General features: G+C 44.0%; 1 protein-coding gene across 1 annotated transcript in view; it reads left to right on the top strand.

Annotated features, from left to right (window-relative positions):
* The window catches only part of Cfap221 (cilia and flagella associated protein 221), a 110,700-nt gene that overhangs the window by 54,017 nt on the left and 37,945 nt on the right, over positions 1-18,738 (top strand). Inside the window, exons 8-17 of the mRNA XM_048369377.1 lie at positions 1,150-1,309; positions 5,513-5,633; positions 5,714-5,825; positions 6,017-6,125; positions 8,306-8,393; positions 11,792-11,881; positions 13,692-13,790; positions 15,668-15,758; positions 16,715-16,848; positions 17,422-17,502. Coding sequence (XP_048225334.1) covers positions 1,150-1,309; positions 5,513-5,633; positions 5,714-5,825; positions 6,017-6,125; positions 8,306-8,393; positions 11,792-11,881; positions 13,692-13,790; positions 15,668-15,758; positions 16,715-16,848; positions 17,422-17,502 — 1,085 coding nt within the window. The remainder of the gene's footprint in view (positions 1-1,149; positions 1,310-5,512; positions 5,634-5,713; positions 5,826-6,016; positions 6,126-8,305; positions 8,394-11,791; positions 11,882-13,691; positions 13,791-15,667; positions 15,759-16,714; positions 16,849-17,421; positions 17,503-18,738) is intronic.

Genomic DNA, 18,738 nt, shown 5'->3' with positions numbered 1-18,738 from the left:
CTAGGAAGGGCTAAGACTCTGAGCCAGCAGGAGACAGAGCATGGGGATTAGAGGGAAGGCTGTGTCCTCCTCATATCTCTGCACCAACATCTCCTCCCAGGGACCCTTCCATCCCAGCACCCTGCTTTGTTTTTCTTATTGATATTCATGACTTGGTTCTGATTCTGTTCATTTGCTGCTTCTTGTTTGCTAGCCCCAGCTAGATATGTAAACCCCCTGATATTTGGAAGCTTTGAGTATTACTAGAACTCTAAGTGCCAGATACACAGTAAGTGCTCAATACATGCTTGAATGGCTCCATATGTGGCCTCTGTGGTTGAACACAGAAAGAAGGAAGAGAATGGTGCAAGGTTCAGAGGAGAGCAGAGCAGGGAGGAGGAGCAAAGGCCAGGCACGAGGCAGGGATGGAGCAAGGGCTCTACAGGGCAGAGGCAAGAGCAGATGAAGGTTTCATCCGGGAAGCAAACCAAAGTGCCTTCAATGGAAGTCAGGAAGAACATTAGCCCTCCTGTACCCAGTCCACTGATATTCTATTTTTCTTCCCGCATCTGTCGAACAATTATGATCATCCAAATCTCATTGGCACCAGAAGTACAAAAGAGGAATAAGATACCATGGTGTTTGACTTTGGAAGAAACAGAACTTTATCCTCAAGATTTGAAAGAAGAAAGCTTGGGCTGTAGCTCAGTGGAAGAGCACTAGGTCAATATGGGCCAGGCCCTGGGTTCCTCTTCTAGCACTGAAAAATAAAATTAAAACATGTGAAAAGAGAGAAACCACTCAAAAACAGAAGGAACTAAATTATCTGGACATAAGCTTTTAGATATGCCCCTGACTTTTCCTTATTTCTTCATTGAATTCTGTTCATCTGAAGACTGGATTTCTGGGAATTCCTGTTTGAATCACTAACACAGATTGATATGTATATACTTTGACATAAACAAATAATTATTAAGTATTAATGTCATAATTGATAAATAAGATCTCTGTAAGCAGAGTTGATTCATGAGTAGTTAGTGAAAAGACTACAAGGAGATCATAGAAATATTTGTACTTATCTGGAAGGGAGGATTTTTCACATGTTGCCTGACTCTCGGCACTTGGCAAGAGGAAAGAGTATCATGTTATGTCTCCTTTCTTTCTTCTCAGGAATCATTCCAGCTAATGGGAAGATGAATGTGACTGTGACATTTACACCCTTCCAGTACGGGACAGCACAAGTAAAAATGCAGTTGTGGATTTCGCAGTTCAACGCTCAGCCATATGATTGTGTCTTCACTGGGACCAGCTACCCCAACATGGCCTTGCCGTACGGATTCTGGGGGATGCTTTCCTCAACTCTCATTACTTCTCCAAAGCCCTAAGTCTTTCTTCCTTCCACCTTGTGACTCTTTCTGACAAAAATGCTAATAAGGTAGCTCAGTGATAGATCTCTTGTCTAGCCTGTGCAAGGCCCTACATTCAACTCCCCAAACCACACCAAAAAAAAACTTATTTTAAATAATAAACCTAACATTAAATAGGCTTTAGAATAGGCATAGGGTCTGGTGCCAATGGCTTCTGCCTGTAATCCTAGCTACTAGGGAGTCTAAGATCTAAGAATTATGGTTTGAAGCCAGCCCAGGCAAGAAAGTTCATGAGACTCTTACCTCTGATTAACCACCAGAGAGCTAGAAGTAGAGCTATGGCTCAAGTGGTAGAGCACCAACCTTGAGTGAAAAAACTAAGCAATAGAACTCCAGAACTGGTGCATGCGCGCGCGTGCGCACGCACATGCAATAATAATAATAATAATAGTTATACTAGTAGCAGAGTTGTTTCTACCCAGGTGATTCTGGGGACTTCTGCTGATCACTGCAGATGTGTTATTTGGGTTAGAGCCATATTCACACATCACTACCTTTCCAAAAGTCTAAATCACATAAGGCCAGAACAAAATTATGATTCTAACATTTTCACACAATGTTCCTATCAATTGAGTTAGTGCCTTGTGCAGGATCTGCTGCAAAGTCCCATGGGAAATGGCCGTGCACCCTCAAGATGCAAAGTAGGTCCTGTATATCAGGTGGCATCCCATAAAGCAGAGATGAAAACATGCCACACACAAGGGTTTAAAAGGGGGAAAAGGGGGTTGGGAATGTAGCTTAGGGGTAAAGTGCTTGCCTAGCATGCATGAAGCCCTGGGTTCAATTCCTCAGCACCACATAAGAAGCAAAGGCCAGAAGTGGCACTGTGGCTCAAGTGGTAGAGTGCTAGCCTTCTGCAAAAGGAAGCCGGGGACAGTGCTCAGGCCTTGAGTTCAAGCCCAGAACTGGCCAAAACAAAAAGGGGGGAGGGAAGGTGAGAGCAGGTACCCTAGCTCTTTGGATATTGAGCTTGGGTGGGTTGTGGTTGGAGGCAAACTTGGTAGAGAAGGTCATGAGACCTCCTTTCCAGCAGGCAATATGATGCATGCCTGATATCGTAGCCTAAACAGAAAGCTTAAAGTAAGTAAGTTGCAGCTTAGGCATGCACTAGGCAGGAAGACCTTACCTCCAAAATAACACAAAAAAACAGGCTGGAAGCATGACTCAGTGGTAAGAACATCTGCCTAGCAAATGTGAAGTTCTAAGTTCAAATCCCAGTACAACTAAAAAGAATGGAGATATGCAATGGGATTATGTTTTACTTCATAACAAATCTCTCCTGAGCTTCCATTTCCATTTGAAAATGAACTTAGAGTTTTATCTAATAAGAAATAGTATGAATTTTTCTTGTGTCAGATAACTGGGCCATTTCTCATGTCTGGTCACATGTGGCCATGCTCACATGACTTCTTGAAAGTCAGTTTAACTTCACTTCTACATCTTTCCATAGATGTGTTCTTGTTTATTTATTTTAATTTCTTCTTTTTTGTGCTGGTCCTGGGACTTGAACTTGAGTGCTGTCACTGAGTTTTTGTGCTCAAAGCTAGCACTCTACCACTTAAGCCACAGCTCCACTTTTTTTTTTTTGGTGGGGGGGGGCAGTCCTGGGCCTTGGACTCAGGGCCTGAGCACTGTCCCTGGCTTCCTTTTTGCTCAAGGCTAGCACTCTGCCACTTGAGCCACAGCGCCACTTCTGGCCATTTTCTGTATATGTGGTGCTGGGGAATCGAACCCAGGGCCTCATGTATACAAGGCAAGCTCTCTCGCCACTAGGCCATATCCCCAGCCCCACAGCTCCACTTCTGGTGTTTTTTTTTTTTTTTGTGGTGATTTGTATTTAAGAGTCTCATGGAGGGGCTGGGGATATGGTCTAGTGGCAAGAGTGTTTGCCCTGAGTCCAAGCCCCAGGACTGGCCAAAAAAAAAAAGAGTCTCATGGACTCTTCTTCCTCAGCCTGGCTTCAAACCTCAATCCTCAGATCTCAGCCTCCTGAATAGCTAGGATTACAGGCATGAACCATCAGTACCCAGTTATTTTAATTTTTTGATTTTTTTTGCCAGTCCTGGGGCTTGAACTCAGGGCCTGAGAACAGTCCCTGGCTTCTTTTTGCTCAAGGCTAGCACTCTACCACTTGAGCCACAGCACCACCTCCAGCTTTTTCTATATATGTGGTACTGAGGAATTGAACCCAGGGTTTCATGTACATGAGGCAAGCACTTTACCACTAGGCCATATTCCTGACCCTTTAATTTCTTAAATAATATTTTTGGTGATTGAACCCACATGCTAGTCACTAATCTACAACTGAGCTACACCTCCAGCCCTGAAGAGTCCTTTTCATGAGAGCACTGTATGGTAGAAGCACCTTACAAATGCAGGCATATGCATTTCTAGACTATGATGCTTTAGATTCCCAGCTAGGGTTCCCTCTTGTTTAATGAGTACTAGGCATGTATCACCACACCTGCTGGCCTCCCTAAATTGGGACTAGTACTAATAGCATATACATTCTACCATAAAGGAAAAAAAATGGAGTAGCTGCAACATTCTCTCAAATTAACATACACTGCTTTCTTTCAGTTTGGGATGTGTGATAGACTTACTCATGTCCTAAATTTGGCCATACCAGTATCTATTTGTAACTCTATAGTCTATCATGTTCTCATGTGTTTGTGTGTGTGAGTGTGTGTGTGTGTGTGTGTGTGTGTGTGTGTGTGTGAATGCTAGCACTGGGGTTTAGAACTTAGGGCCTTGCACTTCTGTTTAGCTCCTTTTGCTCAAGGCTGTTGTTCTGTCACTTGAGCCACACCTTCACTTACAGCTTTTTATCTGGCTGATTGGACATAATCGTTTCTTGGATTTGTTTGCCTAGCCTGGCTTTACACTCCAACTCTCAGATCTCAGTTTCCTGAGTAACTAAGGTTATAGGCATGCCCTACCAGTACCCAGCCAAATCTATCATATTCTTAAACTCCTTCAATTCCATTGCCAGAACTGGTGATTACAGTTCTTTGGGAGACTGTTTTGTTCTGTTTTTGATCCTCTCAAAAGAGTTTTGTTGTTCCCCACTATTTACAGCAGGGTGACCCCAGAGCTCCATGTGAGGTGGATTGTGAGCAGACTCAGCCCCTCGCTAAGCCCCTCCCCCCTGCACAGTGGCTCATATCAGTCAGCATGTGTTGAGGACTGGGTTCTCCCATGCCAACAGCATTAAGGGTGCTCTTGCATTGGTGGCTTTACATTGAGATAGGAGGGAGTTGCAGCCAAGTGCTTGCAGGTGCACATTGACAGAATGAATGCATGTTAGCGTCTCCTTATCCTACTGCTGGAATAGCATGGGCCCCACAATCTTGTTTAGCAACATGTGTCACCACTAACTTTTCAGACAATTGTGGAGCTCTATATATTATGGTTTCAACATGGTCTAGACCATACCCAAAGGCGATTTTCAGAAAAACAAGCTGAACATGACTAACTCTTTCTTTGAAAGATCTGGCTACCAATAATAGGTATGGCTGTTCTTTCACTAAGAAGCTAAGTCAAAATAGGGTTTTTAAAATATAATCAATTTAGCTATTGAAAACCTATAATCCAGAAATGTACTAAGCCAAACTGTACTAAGCCAAAAGAGCATTTTCAGTATGTCATGTTCTCTGCTCATTAAATTATTTAAGAATGCAAAGCCCCATGCTGAAAGGCCATTGGCTATATATAATTACCCACTTGTGTACTGGCATTGGGTTTATTTTAGTATACCACTGTTGGGTGCACAGATTTATTCTCTGGTTAAATATACTAAAACAGAAACCAGAAGCTATAATCTTCGGCTCATGCCTGTAATCCTAGCTAGTCAGGAAGCTGAAACTTGACAATCCAGGTTTGAAGCCAGATTAACCAGCCAGAAGTAGAGCTGTGGCTCAAGTAGTGGAGCTCCTGCCTTGAAGGACAGTACTAAGGGACAGTACTCAGGTCCTAAGTTCAAGCCCCAAAACTGTACACAGGTACACACACACACACACACACACACACACACACACACGCACATACACGCAGAAGCCTGGAATTATTTTCATATATATTAATTTAATGTTTGTTTTACATTGTAGATTGGAAGAATTTAAACGATTAAATGTTCTTTCTAATAAAGTAAAAGTTCCTCCAGAAAAATCAATGTTACATGTAAATTTTCACCGGTTACCACCAAAGATAATGTCTCCAAAGTTGAAGGTAAAGTGGGTAGACCCTCGGAGTGACTGTGGGAGGGGAGAAGGGCAGCCAGAGGACTCATTTTCCTGATTGGTCCTCAGGAAATTGAGTACCAGAACCTGAGGTTTCCAGCTGACCTATCCAATCCATTTGCTGTGGCAACTGTTTTGAACCAAGAACCAGGAAAACTGAAGATCAAAAAATTAAGAGAAGGTACCAGTTGATCCAACCATAAGTCAGCCCCTGGGCAAAATATGAAAGAATTGTTCCTTGTCTCAATCATTATTTATGAACCATAAAACTTAGATTTGATTGCTGTTTTGCTTTGCCATTAGAAATTTGTCTTCCTCTTAGCAAACAAGTCTGATTTGATTACTGGTACATCATTGCTTGTTTGCCTCTAGTTTTGGACCAAGGCACTGAGATTTCAAAAACAAGACAGATGAAGGAGGCTCTCTTTGAACAGAAAGTCAGACAGGACATCCAGGAAGAGACAGAAAATCATCTTAAGTGGTAACTATTGGGTAATTATTTGTGTCAAGTGCTTGCATGATTGTTTTCAAGGAATGACCTTTAATGCATGAAATATAATAGTTTATGTCCTTTGGGGAATTTGATTATCCTGCTCCTCCACTGGTCTTTCTATTTCTGGATGAGTATCTATCAGGAATAAATTAATATGACCAAACCACACTGTCTCCTAAGTGTGATCAGACAGTACAGAGGCAGGTGAAGTGGGGGAGGAGCCGGGGCCTGCCTTCTACTGTCAGCAACGCCCCAACTCACAGACAGATCTGGAGTGGTTCTAGCACCTTAGGTCTCACCCCATCCCCTCTCACCACCCCACGAGTGCCTCTGCCCTGCACAGTGGGCCTCAAGAGCCTTTGGGGAGTCTGGGAGGTCTAGGGGTTGATGGAGTGGGGTGGAGCCCTGTTAACACTCAGATGAAAGAAGTCTTGTTCTTCTGGGATCAAAAGGGAATTTTTCACATTTTTTTAAGGCAGGGCATACCAGGCCTATCTACACAGACATACACAGCGAAAATACCTGCACTTTGTTTTGTTTTTCTTTTCTGAGACAAGTTCTCATTATACAGCACAGGCCAACCTTGAACTCCTAGTTTCAATGGATCCTCTTGCCTCAGTCTCCCACATAGCTGGAACCACCAAACCCAGCTCCAAAGCCAACTTTAGAAACTCTTTTTTTTCTTGGTGGGACTGGGGTTTGAACTCAAGGCTTGTGCTTGCCAGACAGATGTTTAGAATCTTTGCTTTAGATATTTTTTGAATAGAATCTTGCACCTTTACTCAAGGCTTGCCTCAGACCACAATCTTCCTGATCTCTACCTCTCGAGTAGCTGGGATTATAGGCATGAACCACCACACCTGCCCCTTCAGGAACTCTTGAACTAAGCTAAGAAAGAGACCCCTGGAAATTGTCACTTAGGGGCTGCTTGACACGTAACCTCACCTCGGTGCTTTTTAGACACACAAGAACATGCCCTGACCTTGAAGGCCTCCATAGGATGCATTCACATCATATTTTAATGGGGAAATGGCTTGTTTCTGACAGAAATCCCTACCACCTAAATAATCTGGCCTCATTGAACTGGCCTCCACTTTAGTACTTCATGGAGCTGAAGATTTTCACCTTCATAGTTTTCAAAGTTCATCCACATTGTAGTATATATTAGCCCTTCATTCCTCTTGAAGGCTGACTAATATTCCATTGTGTGAATATACTGCATTTTAGTTCTTCTTTCTTTTGTTAGTGGACATTTTAGTGGTTTCCACTTTGGACTACTATCAATAATGTTGCTATGATGATTTCTGTGCAAGTTTTTATGTGCACATAGCTGCTACATTCTCTTGGCTATATACCTCAGAGTAAAATTGCTGTATCAGTGATAACTCTATGTTTAATTTTTTAAGAGATACCAAGCTGTTTTTCACAGTAGCTATACCATTTTACAGTCTCACCAGCTATGTAGGAGGAGTCCAGTCCCTCCACATCTTCAAAAATATCTGTTGCTTTCCATTTTTTAATTATTAGCATTATCATAGGCATCCCAGTCTGCTGTGTTGTGGTGTACATGTACAAGGAAGTCTCTCAGACTTTCCTGCCTGGGTTGGCTTTGAACTGATATCCTCAGATCTTAGTATCCTCAGTAGGTAGGATTATAGGCATGAGCCACCAGTGCCCTGCTCAGCTTTCTCTTTTAAATATGTAATATAGCAAATACTTTTCTTCCTAAGTGAATGGAAAATGACAGCTTTCCTTCTTTCTTTCCTTCCTTCCTTCCTTCCTTCCTCCCACCCTCTCACCCTCCCTCCTTTCCTTCCTTCCTTCCTTCCTTCCTTCCTTCTTTCCTTCCTTCCTTCCTTCCTTCCTTCCTTCTTTCCTTCCTTCCTTCCTTCCTTCCCTCCTTCCTTCATCCTTTTTACTTGGGATTGAACTCAGAGCCTCACCCTTGCTTATACAAGCATTCTATCACTTGAACCACACTCCAGTACTTTTGCTTTTTTAGTTTGTTTTTCAGATAGGGTTTCGAGCCTAATTTTGCCTGGACCAGCCTCATACCACAATTCTCCCACCTCTACCTCCTGAGTGTCTGGGACTGCACTCGTGAGCCACCATGCCCAGCTTGAGTATGTTTTCCGACGGCTTCTGGAAGTTGGCTTTTTTCTCCCCAGGCAGGTGCACCTTGGTAAAGAACCTATGTCTTTTAAATTTAGAAAAGAGTTTGCTGACGAGTGGCAAAGCTTATGGAACAAATACAAGGTCAGAATGACTGCTAATTTTATAGCCCTTGTTTCACTAAATGTTCTGAGTCCCTGTTATATACAGATGTCAAACCAGGAGAAAAAACTTGTACTTTCAGTTGGGAGGGGAAAGAGGCTGACCACAAGCACATTGCCAAGTATAGGTCTTGCTTGTTTCTAATAGAAACACTGATGTGTTGAGTATTGCAGGGGAATTGAGAGATCAAAGAGTAGAGAGAACATCCTGGAAGACCTGGTGAAAGTTTGCAAATCAGTGCAACTGGAGAGAGTGGCTCAAATGCAAGTTGTCATTCTGTGCAAGAGGTGCATCTGTTTCATGGAGCATGAAGACAAGGGACCCCAAAGCCAGATCCAAATGACCATCCCAAGTCAGAGCTTTTCGAAGGCTCTCTGCAGAGACCAACGCAGCCCCTGTGAGCCCAGGGCCAAGAACTGTGGACTGGAACACCACAGCCTAGCCACAGCATAGAGGTGGTGTTTACACACAGGCAGGTGTAGTGACATAGGGGGCAAGGCCGTGATGGCTGGAGCACAGGGCATGTGTGAGGCAGAGCAGGCAGGGTTCAGTGGACTCTCTGTGTGAGAGATTTGAACTTCATTGGTAGGACTTTTGAGACCATCACCTACTGTATTAGTCATCTCAAGCAGGGTAACAAGAAACAGTCTGGTTAGCTGCAGCAACAGAAGGCTGTTCTAGAGATCAAGATCTTGAGGAGGTTGCTTCTTCTGAGTCCTCTCTTGGCTCACCAATGGCGGCCATCTTGCAGTGTCCTTATGTGATCACCCTATGTGTATCTGTGTCCTAATGATACTGAAAACCTGTAACATCTGGACCAGGCCCTTCATCTCTATGGTCTCAATGAATGGTTTCCATGGACTTAGAGGAAGAAGTAAAATAGCCAAAATTTATTCAAGAACCAGATAAGCAGAGCTCCTGCTAGACAGGAGGGGTCCCTAGGGAGGGCACTGCCTGGCTGAGGTAGAGGGCATTGCGCAGGGGTTAATAAGGTGACAGCTAGATGACTCCTGAGATCATTAGACAGCCTGTGGGCCGTTATCAGTCCCCAGACCCAATCAGAAGCTGTGCTAGCTCACCATGGGTTTTGTAGTCCCTCTGATTGGACATTCCTCTGATTGTGTGTTCCAACACACACCTCTAGGGTCTAATGATTTCATTGTTCATGTGCAAGTCTTCCAGCCTCATGACATGATCCCCAGGGCCCAACGGTGAGACTTCTCAAGGCCATGGTGAGGGATGCAGAACCTCAGGGAGTGGAGCCTTTGCCCTGATTGCCTAACCAGGCTCCTTTCCTGTTCTCACTAATCTCTCCTTCATCCACTATGACACTAGTCATAGCTTATTAGCACAGACTCTAGGCCTCCCTTCAACGTAATCATCTCTGTAAAGATGGTCCCATCACATGCTGAGAGGCCTCAGGCATCAACGTGTAAGGTGTAGGGGACCCAGCTCACCCCTGTAACAGATACTGAAGCTTAGCAGTATGATCTTTACGGACCTAATTTGGTATCCATGACTAGGAAAGATGAAGGGGAAATATGTGTCTTGCTAAATATCTTATTTTTGCTTAAATTTTAGTCAACCTGGATGTTTGGGTGAATGTCTTCTTTTCTTTAAATAAGGAAAACAAAAGAATATAAAATTACTGTATGGGTAAATCTTTACATTTGGAAAAGACACATACTAAATTCCTGTTTGCTTATCATTCTCTGTTGTTCAGAGTCTTCAAAAGCTACTTTGAAAGCATAGCATAGTATTTTCTGCCAAGCTCTCTGTGGCCTGCTACCTCTCTTAGAGATGAAGGTGACCTTGACATGCATGGCCAGGTGGGGTGAGCATTGAGGCTCTGAGGGCAAGTGTGTGCAGGTGTGCCCTTAGACAGGACAAGGGGAAGGACCAGGAGTGCTCCAAGACTCTGGGATAAGGAGTAACAAGTTTTGCAGGACTGCGCACCTGGCAGCTGAATCCCACCGGTAACCACTGAGAGGAGCTGGGGGGGGCCCAGTGTCGGAGCAAGAGACCCTGGAGGAGTCACCACTGGACTGCACAAAAGATGATGGGCCTTCACTCAGGGCAGCCAGTGGGAGGAGGGGGGGCGTTAACTTCTAAATGCTCACTTGCTCATCACAGATAAAGCTATGAGAAATGCCCCCTTCTTTTTTTTCTACCTGACAACCCTTTTGCCAAGCTTCTTTCTACATTTCCAGTTTTAGTTTAATCTTCATGATGATAGGGAGAAGAGTCTGGGTTTTAGCTCATGAAATCTGAAACTGAGGGATACAGACTCAAACTCAGCTTCCAGAAATGTGTAAATTATTCCTAGGCAGCTCACCACCCTGGTGACAATGACATTCCTATCTTATTTCAAGTGGTTTGGGTTTTGGTTTGGTTTTGTGGTACTAAGGTTTAAACTTGGGTCTCCTGCATGCTAGGCAGGTGCTCTACTACTTGAGTCATGTCCCCAGCCTCCTTTTGTGTTATTTATTTTTTCAGAGAGGGTCTAGATCTTCCCCCGCCCTCCCCCCAGGCTGATCTTGGACTTGAATCTTCCAGCCTTTGTCTGTAGAGTAGCAGAGACTACTGGAACAAACCATCACACCTAACCTTCCTCCAGTGTTATTTCTGAGTAGGATGTTAATGTGACCACCAGAATCAATTCTTTGCAAGTAAATCTTTAGACACGACTGTGACTGTGTACAATTAGTTTTTGAACCTACAGAGTCATAAACTAGGACCATATGTAGTATTCACAGCCCTCTTTTCCTCAGGACCAGCATGTATAGGCACTGATCCAGCTTAACTTGCTCTGCTGCAGTCACCTGAGACTCCTGAGATTAGGGGAAAAAAGAGCCCAAGAGGCATTAAGAAAGCAGGTAATCTGAGGACACTTTCTCCAAGAAAGGTGCTAGTCAATCTCCAGGCCAGAAAGATCACCAGGGCACCTCTACCACCTAGGAAGGGAGGAATTACCTCAGGGCTTCCTTCCAGTCGGATAAGCATAAAACAGAAAGGATGTTACATCTCTCTACACCAATGCCTGTGACATATTTCTACTTGTATAACTTCCTGAAACCTTTCCTGGGGATTTTTTTTTTCCTGGGGATTTTAATGCCTTGGAAATAACCATTTCCAGAGATATCCTCATTAGTTATTCAAAAAAGGAAAAAGTCTTAGGTCTGTGCTTCTAAAAAGCTCCTTGTGCCTAAACAATAAAGAATTGTAGCAAGCATTTAAAACATTGAAAGTCTCTACATTTCCAGCCATCACTTCATGGGTAGATTGGACAGATTGTTCAATAGTGTTCTACCAGTTTTGAAGAGAAATAAATTATATGGATCTGTCTTTAACATTAATATTTTTGATGACTGAAAATCCAGCTAGATAAAGGAGATCCTATTGTGGAAGAGGAATTACAACGGCTCCACACGGAAGTCAGCCATAAACGGGTGTTTAGAGATTTACAAGATGTAAGTGGCTTCCTTTTGCTTGGATTCTAATTATCGGCAGCTCTTAAATACTTTCTTTTCAATGCTGAATGGTTTTGTGTGTGGGCGCATGCACACATACATGTACACATGAAAAGTTTGAGGTTTTTCTTGTTTGTTTTTGTTTTGTTTTTTGCTTATAGTAGGGCTTGACTCAGGGCTCCTGCTCTTCATTAGCGTTAGTTAGCTCTTCACTCGAGGCTGGAGCTCTGCCACTTGAGCCACACCTCCACTTCTGGCTTTGGGCTGGTTAGCTGGAGACAAAAGTCTCTGAGATTTGTCTACGTGGACTTGCTTCTGGAAGCTCAATCCTTGGATCTCAGCCTCCAGGTGTAAGCCACTGAAACCCAGCAATTACTGAACATTTTTATAGAAACTCCTTCCCCAAGAGATAACTGGAAACTTCTAATACATTTATATTTTAAGCGTTTTTTTAACTATGTATTCTCAAGTAAAGCATCAAAACTTGTACTTAACGTTTCCCTTGAAATTGACAGCATTGCAGCATGTGGCTCCCCCGTCCTCTCTTCCACTTCCCTTTCTTGGTCTCCACGCCTGTCTGCAGGCTCTCAGGTGGCTCCCTGACTTCAGCTAACAATCTTCCTCCCTTGGTGGAAAGAATGCCATAGTTATGGCTCCAACTTTATGGCAGAGATGGGTCCCAGGACAAGCCTGTGAGCTATGATGTTTCACTAACCTCAACTATAAAACTGAGATATAGTAGCCTTCACTTCTTATCCTCTGTTGTGTAATATTTTCTGGATAAAACTGCAACTTCTAGCTAGGTGCTAGTTGCTGACATTGGTAATCCTAGCTACTCAGGAGGCATAGATCTGAGGATCACCGTTTGAAGTCAGCTCAGACAGGAAAGTCCATGAGAATCTTATCTACAATTAGCCAGCAAAAAGCCAACAAGAAGCTGTGTCTCAAGTAGTAGAACACCAGCCTTGAGTGCTGCCTTGAGCTAAGCAAGAGAACATGAGGTCCTGAGTTCAAGCCCTTCTACAGGCAAAAAAAAAAAGAAAGAAAAGAAAAATACCCTCCAATTTCTCACCCTAACCATGAAAACATTTCTTCCTAATCTCTGTCAGTCTAGCTTCTCTGTACGTGATTCGCCATGTCTGAATTCTTGTAACCACTTCTATTTCTCTACCCACGAAGTCTTACCAGTAGCTTTCCACAAGACCATAGCCAAGTTCAATTTCTGGGTCTTACTATTGACTAATTCCACAGGCTTGCATTCATAGCCTGCCCTTGCCCTGTCCTTCTACAGCCCACTGCATAGAGCAGCTCCAGACCCACTCATGTCTAGCTGACTGTTTCACCTGCTGTATTCCTGTTCAGGAACGTACAGAACCCTAGCCCTGGGCTTGCTCTTCTCACCCCCACCCCTGGAATCATCTCCTTTCCATTTATTCTCTGACCTGGGCACACTGCTGTGGAGTCTTAAAGGCAGGGACAGCATCAGGCATGCAGGGCTGGGCAGAGCCATCACCCTGCCAGTTCATGGTCAGTTCTGGAGGCAGTGCCAGCTCCTACCCACAGGGCTGTGACTTCCACGTGACTTTTCTTTCTCCCTCAGCTCACATGTTTGCTTGAACTGCCCCAAACCAAACTGAAAGTTGGTCCCCAAAAAGCCTCCTCTTAGGGGCTGTGTATACTACAAGTGCTTGATAAGTGCTCAGTCCATGGCATAACAAATAGAAACTGCACTGGGGATGAAACTTTCTTAAGTGCTTATGCCAGGAGTTTGAAGTTAAATGTAAGTTGTGCCTATGTTTTCTATTCACAGGAAATCCAGGAATTTCATCCTAATTTTGATCCATTCGTTAATAACACTTGGACCAATAGGTTCCGGGCACAAAGACGATTTCAACAAGCAGCACGCAAGGTAAGCATCAACACCATTGGAATTTTTGTTTGCTTAGTCATCAACACAGGAAAGTCAAACAATGAGAATTTTATCTTTCGTGTGTGTGCGTATGCTTGCACACACATGTAGCTTTTTGTATCTGATTTCTTTCATTCCCATATTTCCAAGTTCACAGATATGATAGCATATATCTACAATTCATCCCTTTTTATGGCTGCATAATAGTCCAGTATTTGAATAGGCCATCCATTGATGTATCTCCACTTTGCCACTTGGCTATTAGTAAACGATGCATTAATCTCACTGTGCTAGGAAGCCTGCAGAAGGCTTTAGCAGAGGGGAGAGATGACCACTGTTAGCTTTGGCAAATGCTCCTCTGGTATATGCCAGCTTGGAGAGGTGTGGCTAAGGTCCAGGTGAGAGATGCTGGGGAGGGGATGAGGGGCCCTCTGCTAGGGACAGATCAGCACAGTGAAGTGATGGAATGTGAGGAAGAGACTGAACCACCACCAAGAACAAAACATATAACTTGAGAAGGCTCACTGCAGGAGGGCTAGCATCCCCCAACACAAAGCATCTTGAACAGTCCCTTGGCTTTGTTGTGGCTGAGGGTACCACCTGAAAGCTATCTGCAGCATATACACCTGGAGTCCCCGAAACCTAAATCATTCCTATATTCTTCACAGCAAGCCCTGGAGATAAGCTGTTGAATCATGTTCACAGCTCAGGTAAGGAAATGAAGATACAGAGGTTAATATGATTACCCAAGATTAGAAAGCTCCTAAGAGCCGGGTGCTGGTGACTCACACTTGTAATCCTAGCTACTTAGGTTGCTGAGATCTGAGGATTGTGGTTGGAAGCCATCCCTGGCAGAAAGCTCTGTGAGACTCTTATCTCCAATACTCAGAAAGAGGCGGAAGTGGTGCCGTGGCTTAAGTGATAAAGAGTATTAGCCTTGAGCACAAAGCGGCTTAAGGACACACCCAGACCCTGAGTTCAAGCCCCAGCTCTGGTAAAAAAAAAAAAAAAAGTAAAGAAACAAAAGAAAAAAGACAGCTCAGATCCCAGTTGCTATGGTTTGGGTCTTAAATGCCCCCTAAGACCCACATGTTTAAAAATTTAGGTCCTAATCTGTCAAGCCCCAGCCTGTGGTGCAATTGAGAGGTGGTAGAACCTTTAGGGGGAGGGGCTCAGAACCCTGTCTTTCCTTCACTGTCCTGTCCTCTAGTCACTGAACTTACCTCCAACCTCACCTCTTCACAGAGGCCTTCCCTCATCCTTGCTCAGTGGCTGGGCACCTGCTCCCAGCCCTGAGCTCTGACCTCATGCTTTTGCTCTGTTTTATTCACGGAAAGTTCATCATGTTTATTCACTTAAGCCTTTATTGTTGTTGCATTCCAACACACACGCACACACATATGTAGGCAGGATACTTCTTTGTTCTTTCTGACTCCTCTGTCTCTCTGGTGACTTGTATAGTGTAGGGTACAAAGTATCCACCTCATAATCTTTGTGAGAGAAGGTCTTGAGAAGACAGAAAGGAGTGCTAATCACAGGAATGATCTCTCGGACCACAGTTCTGCACACAGAAAATGCTGCACAACCTGATGCAAAGCTTGATATCCCTGGCTTTGCCCCAAGCTACAAAATCACCCATGTAGCCAGGCAACAGTAGCTCATGCCCGCAATCCTAGCTATTCAGGAAGCTGAGATCTGAAGGTCTAAGTTCAAAGCCTGCCAGGTAGATAACTCCCTGTTGCCCAGGTCATGAAGTCCCACAGCCTTAGTCTCCAGCACTATGGAACTTTCCTTGTGAACTCTTAGAGTGGTGGCAAAATTAATAATAAAAAAAAATAAAATAATAATAAAAATAATTAAATTTCTTTCCAATCTAGGTTTTACGAGAGCGACGATTACTCAACATGCTGAGTGCAGTTCGTGAAATGGACAAAGATACTATCCAAATGAAAACATTGTTTGCACAAGGTAATGAATGTGTAGCTACAAGGGGCAGAGAGCTTGGACCCATAATCTCTCTGGTCATGAGGCTTCTTTACAATGGAGTTGGCAGTAGTGGAATAAAATCATTCCAGAAACCACATGTATTTGTTTCTTATTGCTTCTGTAACAAATGTTTAAAATACCACAGTTTTAGGTATCACAGATCTGGGGATCCAAAAATTAAAATCAAGGTGTCCTCAGGCTGTTTTGTCTGGGGCTTTATGCGAGAATCCATTGTAATGCCGTTGCTAGCTTTTTGGGGCTTCCTGCATTCCTTAGCTAGTGGACCCTTCCTTCTATCACTTGACTCTGGCTTCAGGCATCATTTTCCTTTTTGACTTACCCTCCAGTATCCTTCTTATACAAACCCCATGATTTTATTGAGAATGCCTGGATTATCCAGAATAATCTTCCCACCTCAAGATGCTTAATCCCCTCAGCAAATTCCCTTTTATCACATAAAGTAGCAGTCCACACTCCCAGGGAATAGGCTGTGGACCTTTCAGTGCCATTACTCCACCTGAGTCAGGTCTTCATGCCAGGCTTGGACCAATACCTGCCTGGATAGTACTGAACAAGGTCACCCATCCCATATGGAGGTGCAAGGACCACACTTGACCTCTAGTTTTGTGCCTTTTTTTTTTCTCAAGGTAGCACTGTACTATGTGAGCCACAGCACATTTTCAGCTTTTCTTTTCCTTTTTTTTTTGTGGTTAGTTGGAGAGAAGTCTCACAGACTTTTTGGCTTGGGCTGGCTTCAAATCAGGATCCTCAGATCTCAGCCTACTGAGTAGCTAGGATTCCTGACATGAACACCAGCACCCAGAGAAAATTAAATGTTATAAAACTAGGAAAGAGGTTGAGAAGACAAACACAGAAGAATTTAAAATGGAAATGTGTATTATGTCTAACATTTATACTGTTTGGTCTTTCACCCACAGGGAAGAAACCTTCCAAGTTTTTAAACCAGACATCCAGTCAGGAGGAGCTCAGTTGTCGATCCTCACTACAGCTCAAGAAAGTGCTGCCCTTTGCCTTCCCATTCTACAGCCCTCCCAAAGGCTCCAATGAGTTGGTGGGTACAGTTCAGCTTGGGAGTGCGGCAGGCCTGATCACGTGGTTGCTGGGCAGATGGTTGGAAAAGAGGGACCCTGGTCCCTTCCCCTCCTATGAGAGGCTCCAAAGGAGATGTGTGCCTAGGGAAGTATGACCAGTAGGAAATCCATAAGACATCAGCGGTCTACCCTGCACTTGGTTCATCTGGTATACCTAGTAATGCAGTCTGGGTCCTCCCCAATCTGGAGCTCAGCATGGGCTGCCCTGAAACAAGGCCTCAGAGGGACAGAAAATGCCCCTCCTGGTTGAGGAGGCAGGACCTGATCCAGCTCAGCCTTCTGCTGCCTGTAAACAGGAGGCCAAAGCCAGGGCAGGGCCTAGGCCTGGCCCCAGCCTCATAAGGAAGCAGGTTCTGGGTGACACTAAGACAAAGGCAGGGATGGCCAGGGCTGCCTTTGTGTCAGACACATCAAGTGGCAGCTGTGGTTGTTAGAAGAGCTGCTTTGACATGGAACTGTCCATGAAAGAGAAGCTTAGCTGCCTTTCCCAGAACATGTGATCTAACCTTTCCTCTCTACGTTTCACATTGCAGGCTCCTGATGGCCTTGGACTGGTCCCAATTAAGTCTTCAGATGTTCAAGTCAAGCAGAGTTATTCATTCTTCAAGCTACAGGTCAGACTGGTCTTCATAAAGCTGGCTTAATTTTTCTTTTCTTTTCTTTTTTTCTTTTTGGTGCTAGTCCTGGGAATTGAACTCAGTGCCTCACACTCTTCCTTGCCTTTTTCAGTCAAAGCTAGCACTCTTCCACTTAAGACACTGCTCCACTTCTGGCTTTTTGCTGGTTAATTGGAGATGAGAGTCATATAGGCTTTCTTGCTTGAGGTGGCTTTGAACTGTGATCCTCAGATCTCAGCCTCTTGAGTAACTAGGATTACAAGCATGAGCTATCAGCATCTGGCTCTTTTCCTTCCTTCCTTCCTTCCTTCCTTCCTCCCTCCCTCCCTCCCTCCCTTCTTCCCTCCCTCCCTCCCTCCCTTCTTACCTTCCTTCCTTCCTTTTCCTCTTTCTTCCATTTGGCAGTACTGGAATGTGAATTTGGGGCCTTGTACTTCTCTGCTAATTATGCATTCTATCACTTAAACAGCTTCACCAATTCTAACTATTTGAGTTTCTTAGGAAACAAAATATTCTTGAATTTGAATTGCATTATTTCATTTGCTTTGTCCTACTATATATTATACTGAATGGCATGGTATGTGTTTTTCTGCTATTATCTAATGGTATCTTAGCTTTCCAGGTTCTCATTCCCCATATAACTATAGCAACCAGGATCTTTACTCTGTGGATATGCGATGTCTTACAAATTAGGTGAAGTAGCTCCACTACATCTATTAGAAACTTCAAGACAGCCAGGCACTAGTGGCTCACACCTGTAGTCCTAGCTACTCAGGAGTCTGTGATCTGAGGATTGTGGGGCAAAGCCATTTCAGGTAGGAAAGTCTGTGAGACTTTTATCTCCAATAACCACTCCCCCAAAAGCACAGAAGTAGAGATGTGGCTCAAGTGATAGAGTGCTAGCCTTGAGCACAAAAGCTCAAGGACAACACCCAGGCCCTGAGTTCAAGCCCCAGTACTGGCACAAAAAAATAAGAAACTTCAAGACAAAACACAAGATGACCTTTAGCAGAGCTCATTCAGCCTTCCTTGAGGCATAGTACCAATTGTAGTTTTTTTTTTTTTTTTTTTTTTTTTGGCCAGTCCTGGGCCTTGGACTCAGGGCCTGAGCACTGTCCCTGGCTTCTTCCCGCTCAAGGCTAGCACTCTGCCACTTGAGCCACAGCGCCGCTTCTGGCCGTTTTTTTCTGTATATGTGGTGCTGGGGAATCGAGCCTAGGGCCTCGTGTATCC

The sequence above is a fragment of the Perognathus longimembris genome, chromosome 20 (genome assembly GCF_023159225.1).
Source record: "Perognathus longimembris pacificus isolate PPM17 chromosome 20, ASM2315922v1, whole genome shotgun sequence".
In the NCBI taxonomy this organism is placed as follows: domain Eukaryota; kingdom Metazoa; phylum Chordata; class Mammalia; order Rodentia; family Heteromyidae; genus Perognathus; species Perognathus longimembris.
The sequence above is the reverse complement of the archived record's forward strand: the minus strand, read 5'-3'. Positions and strand labels throughout refer to the sequence as shown.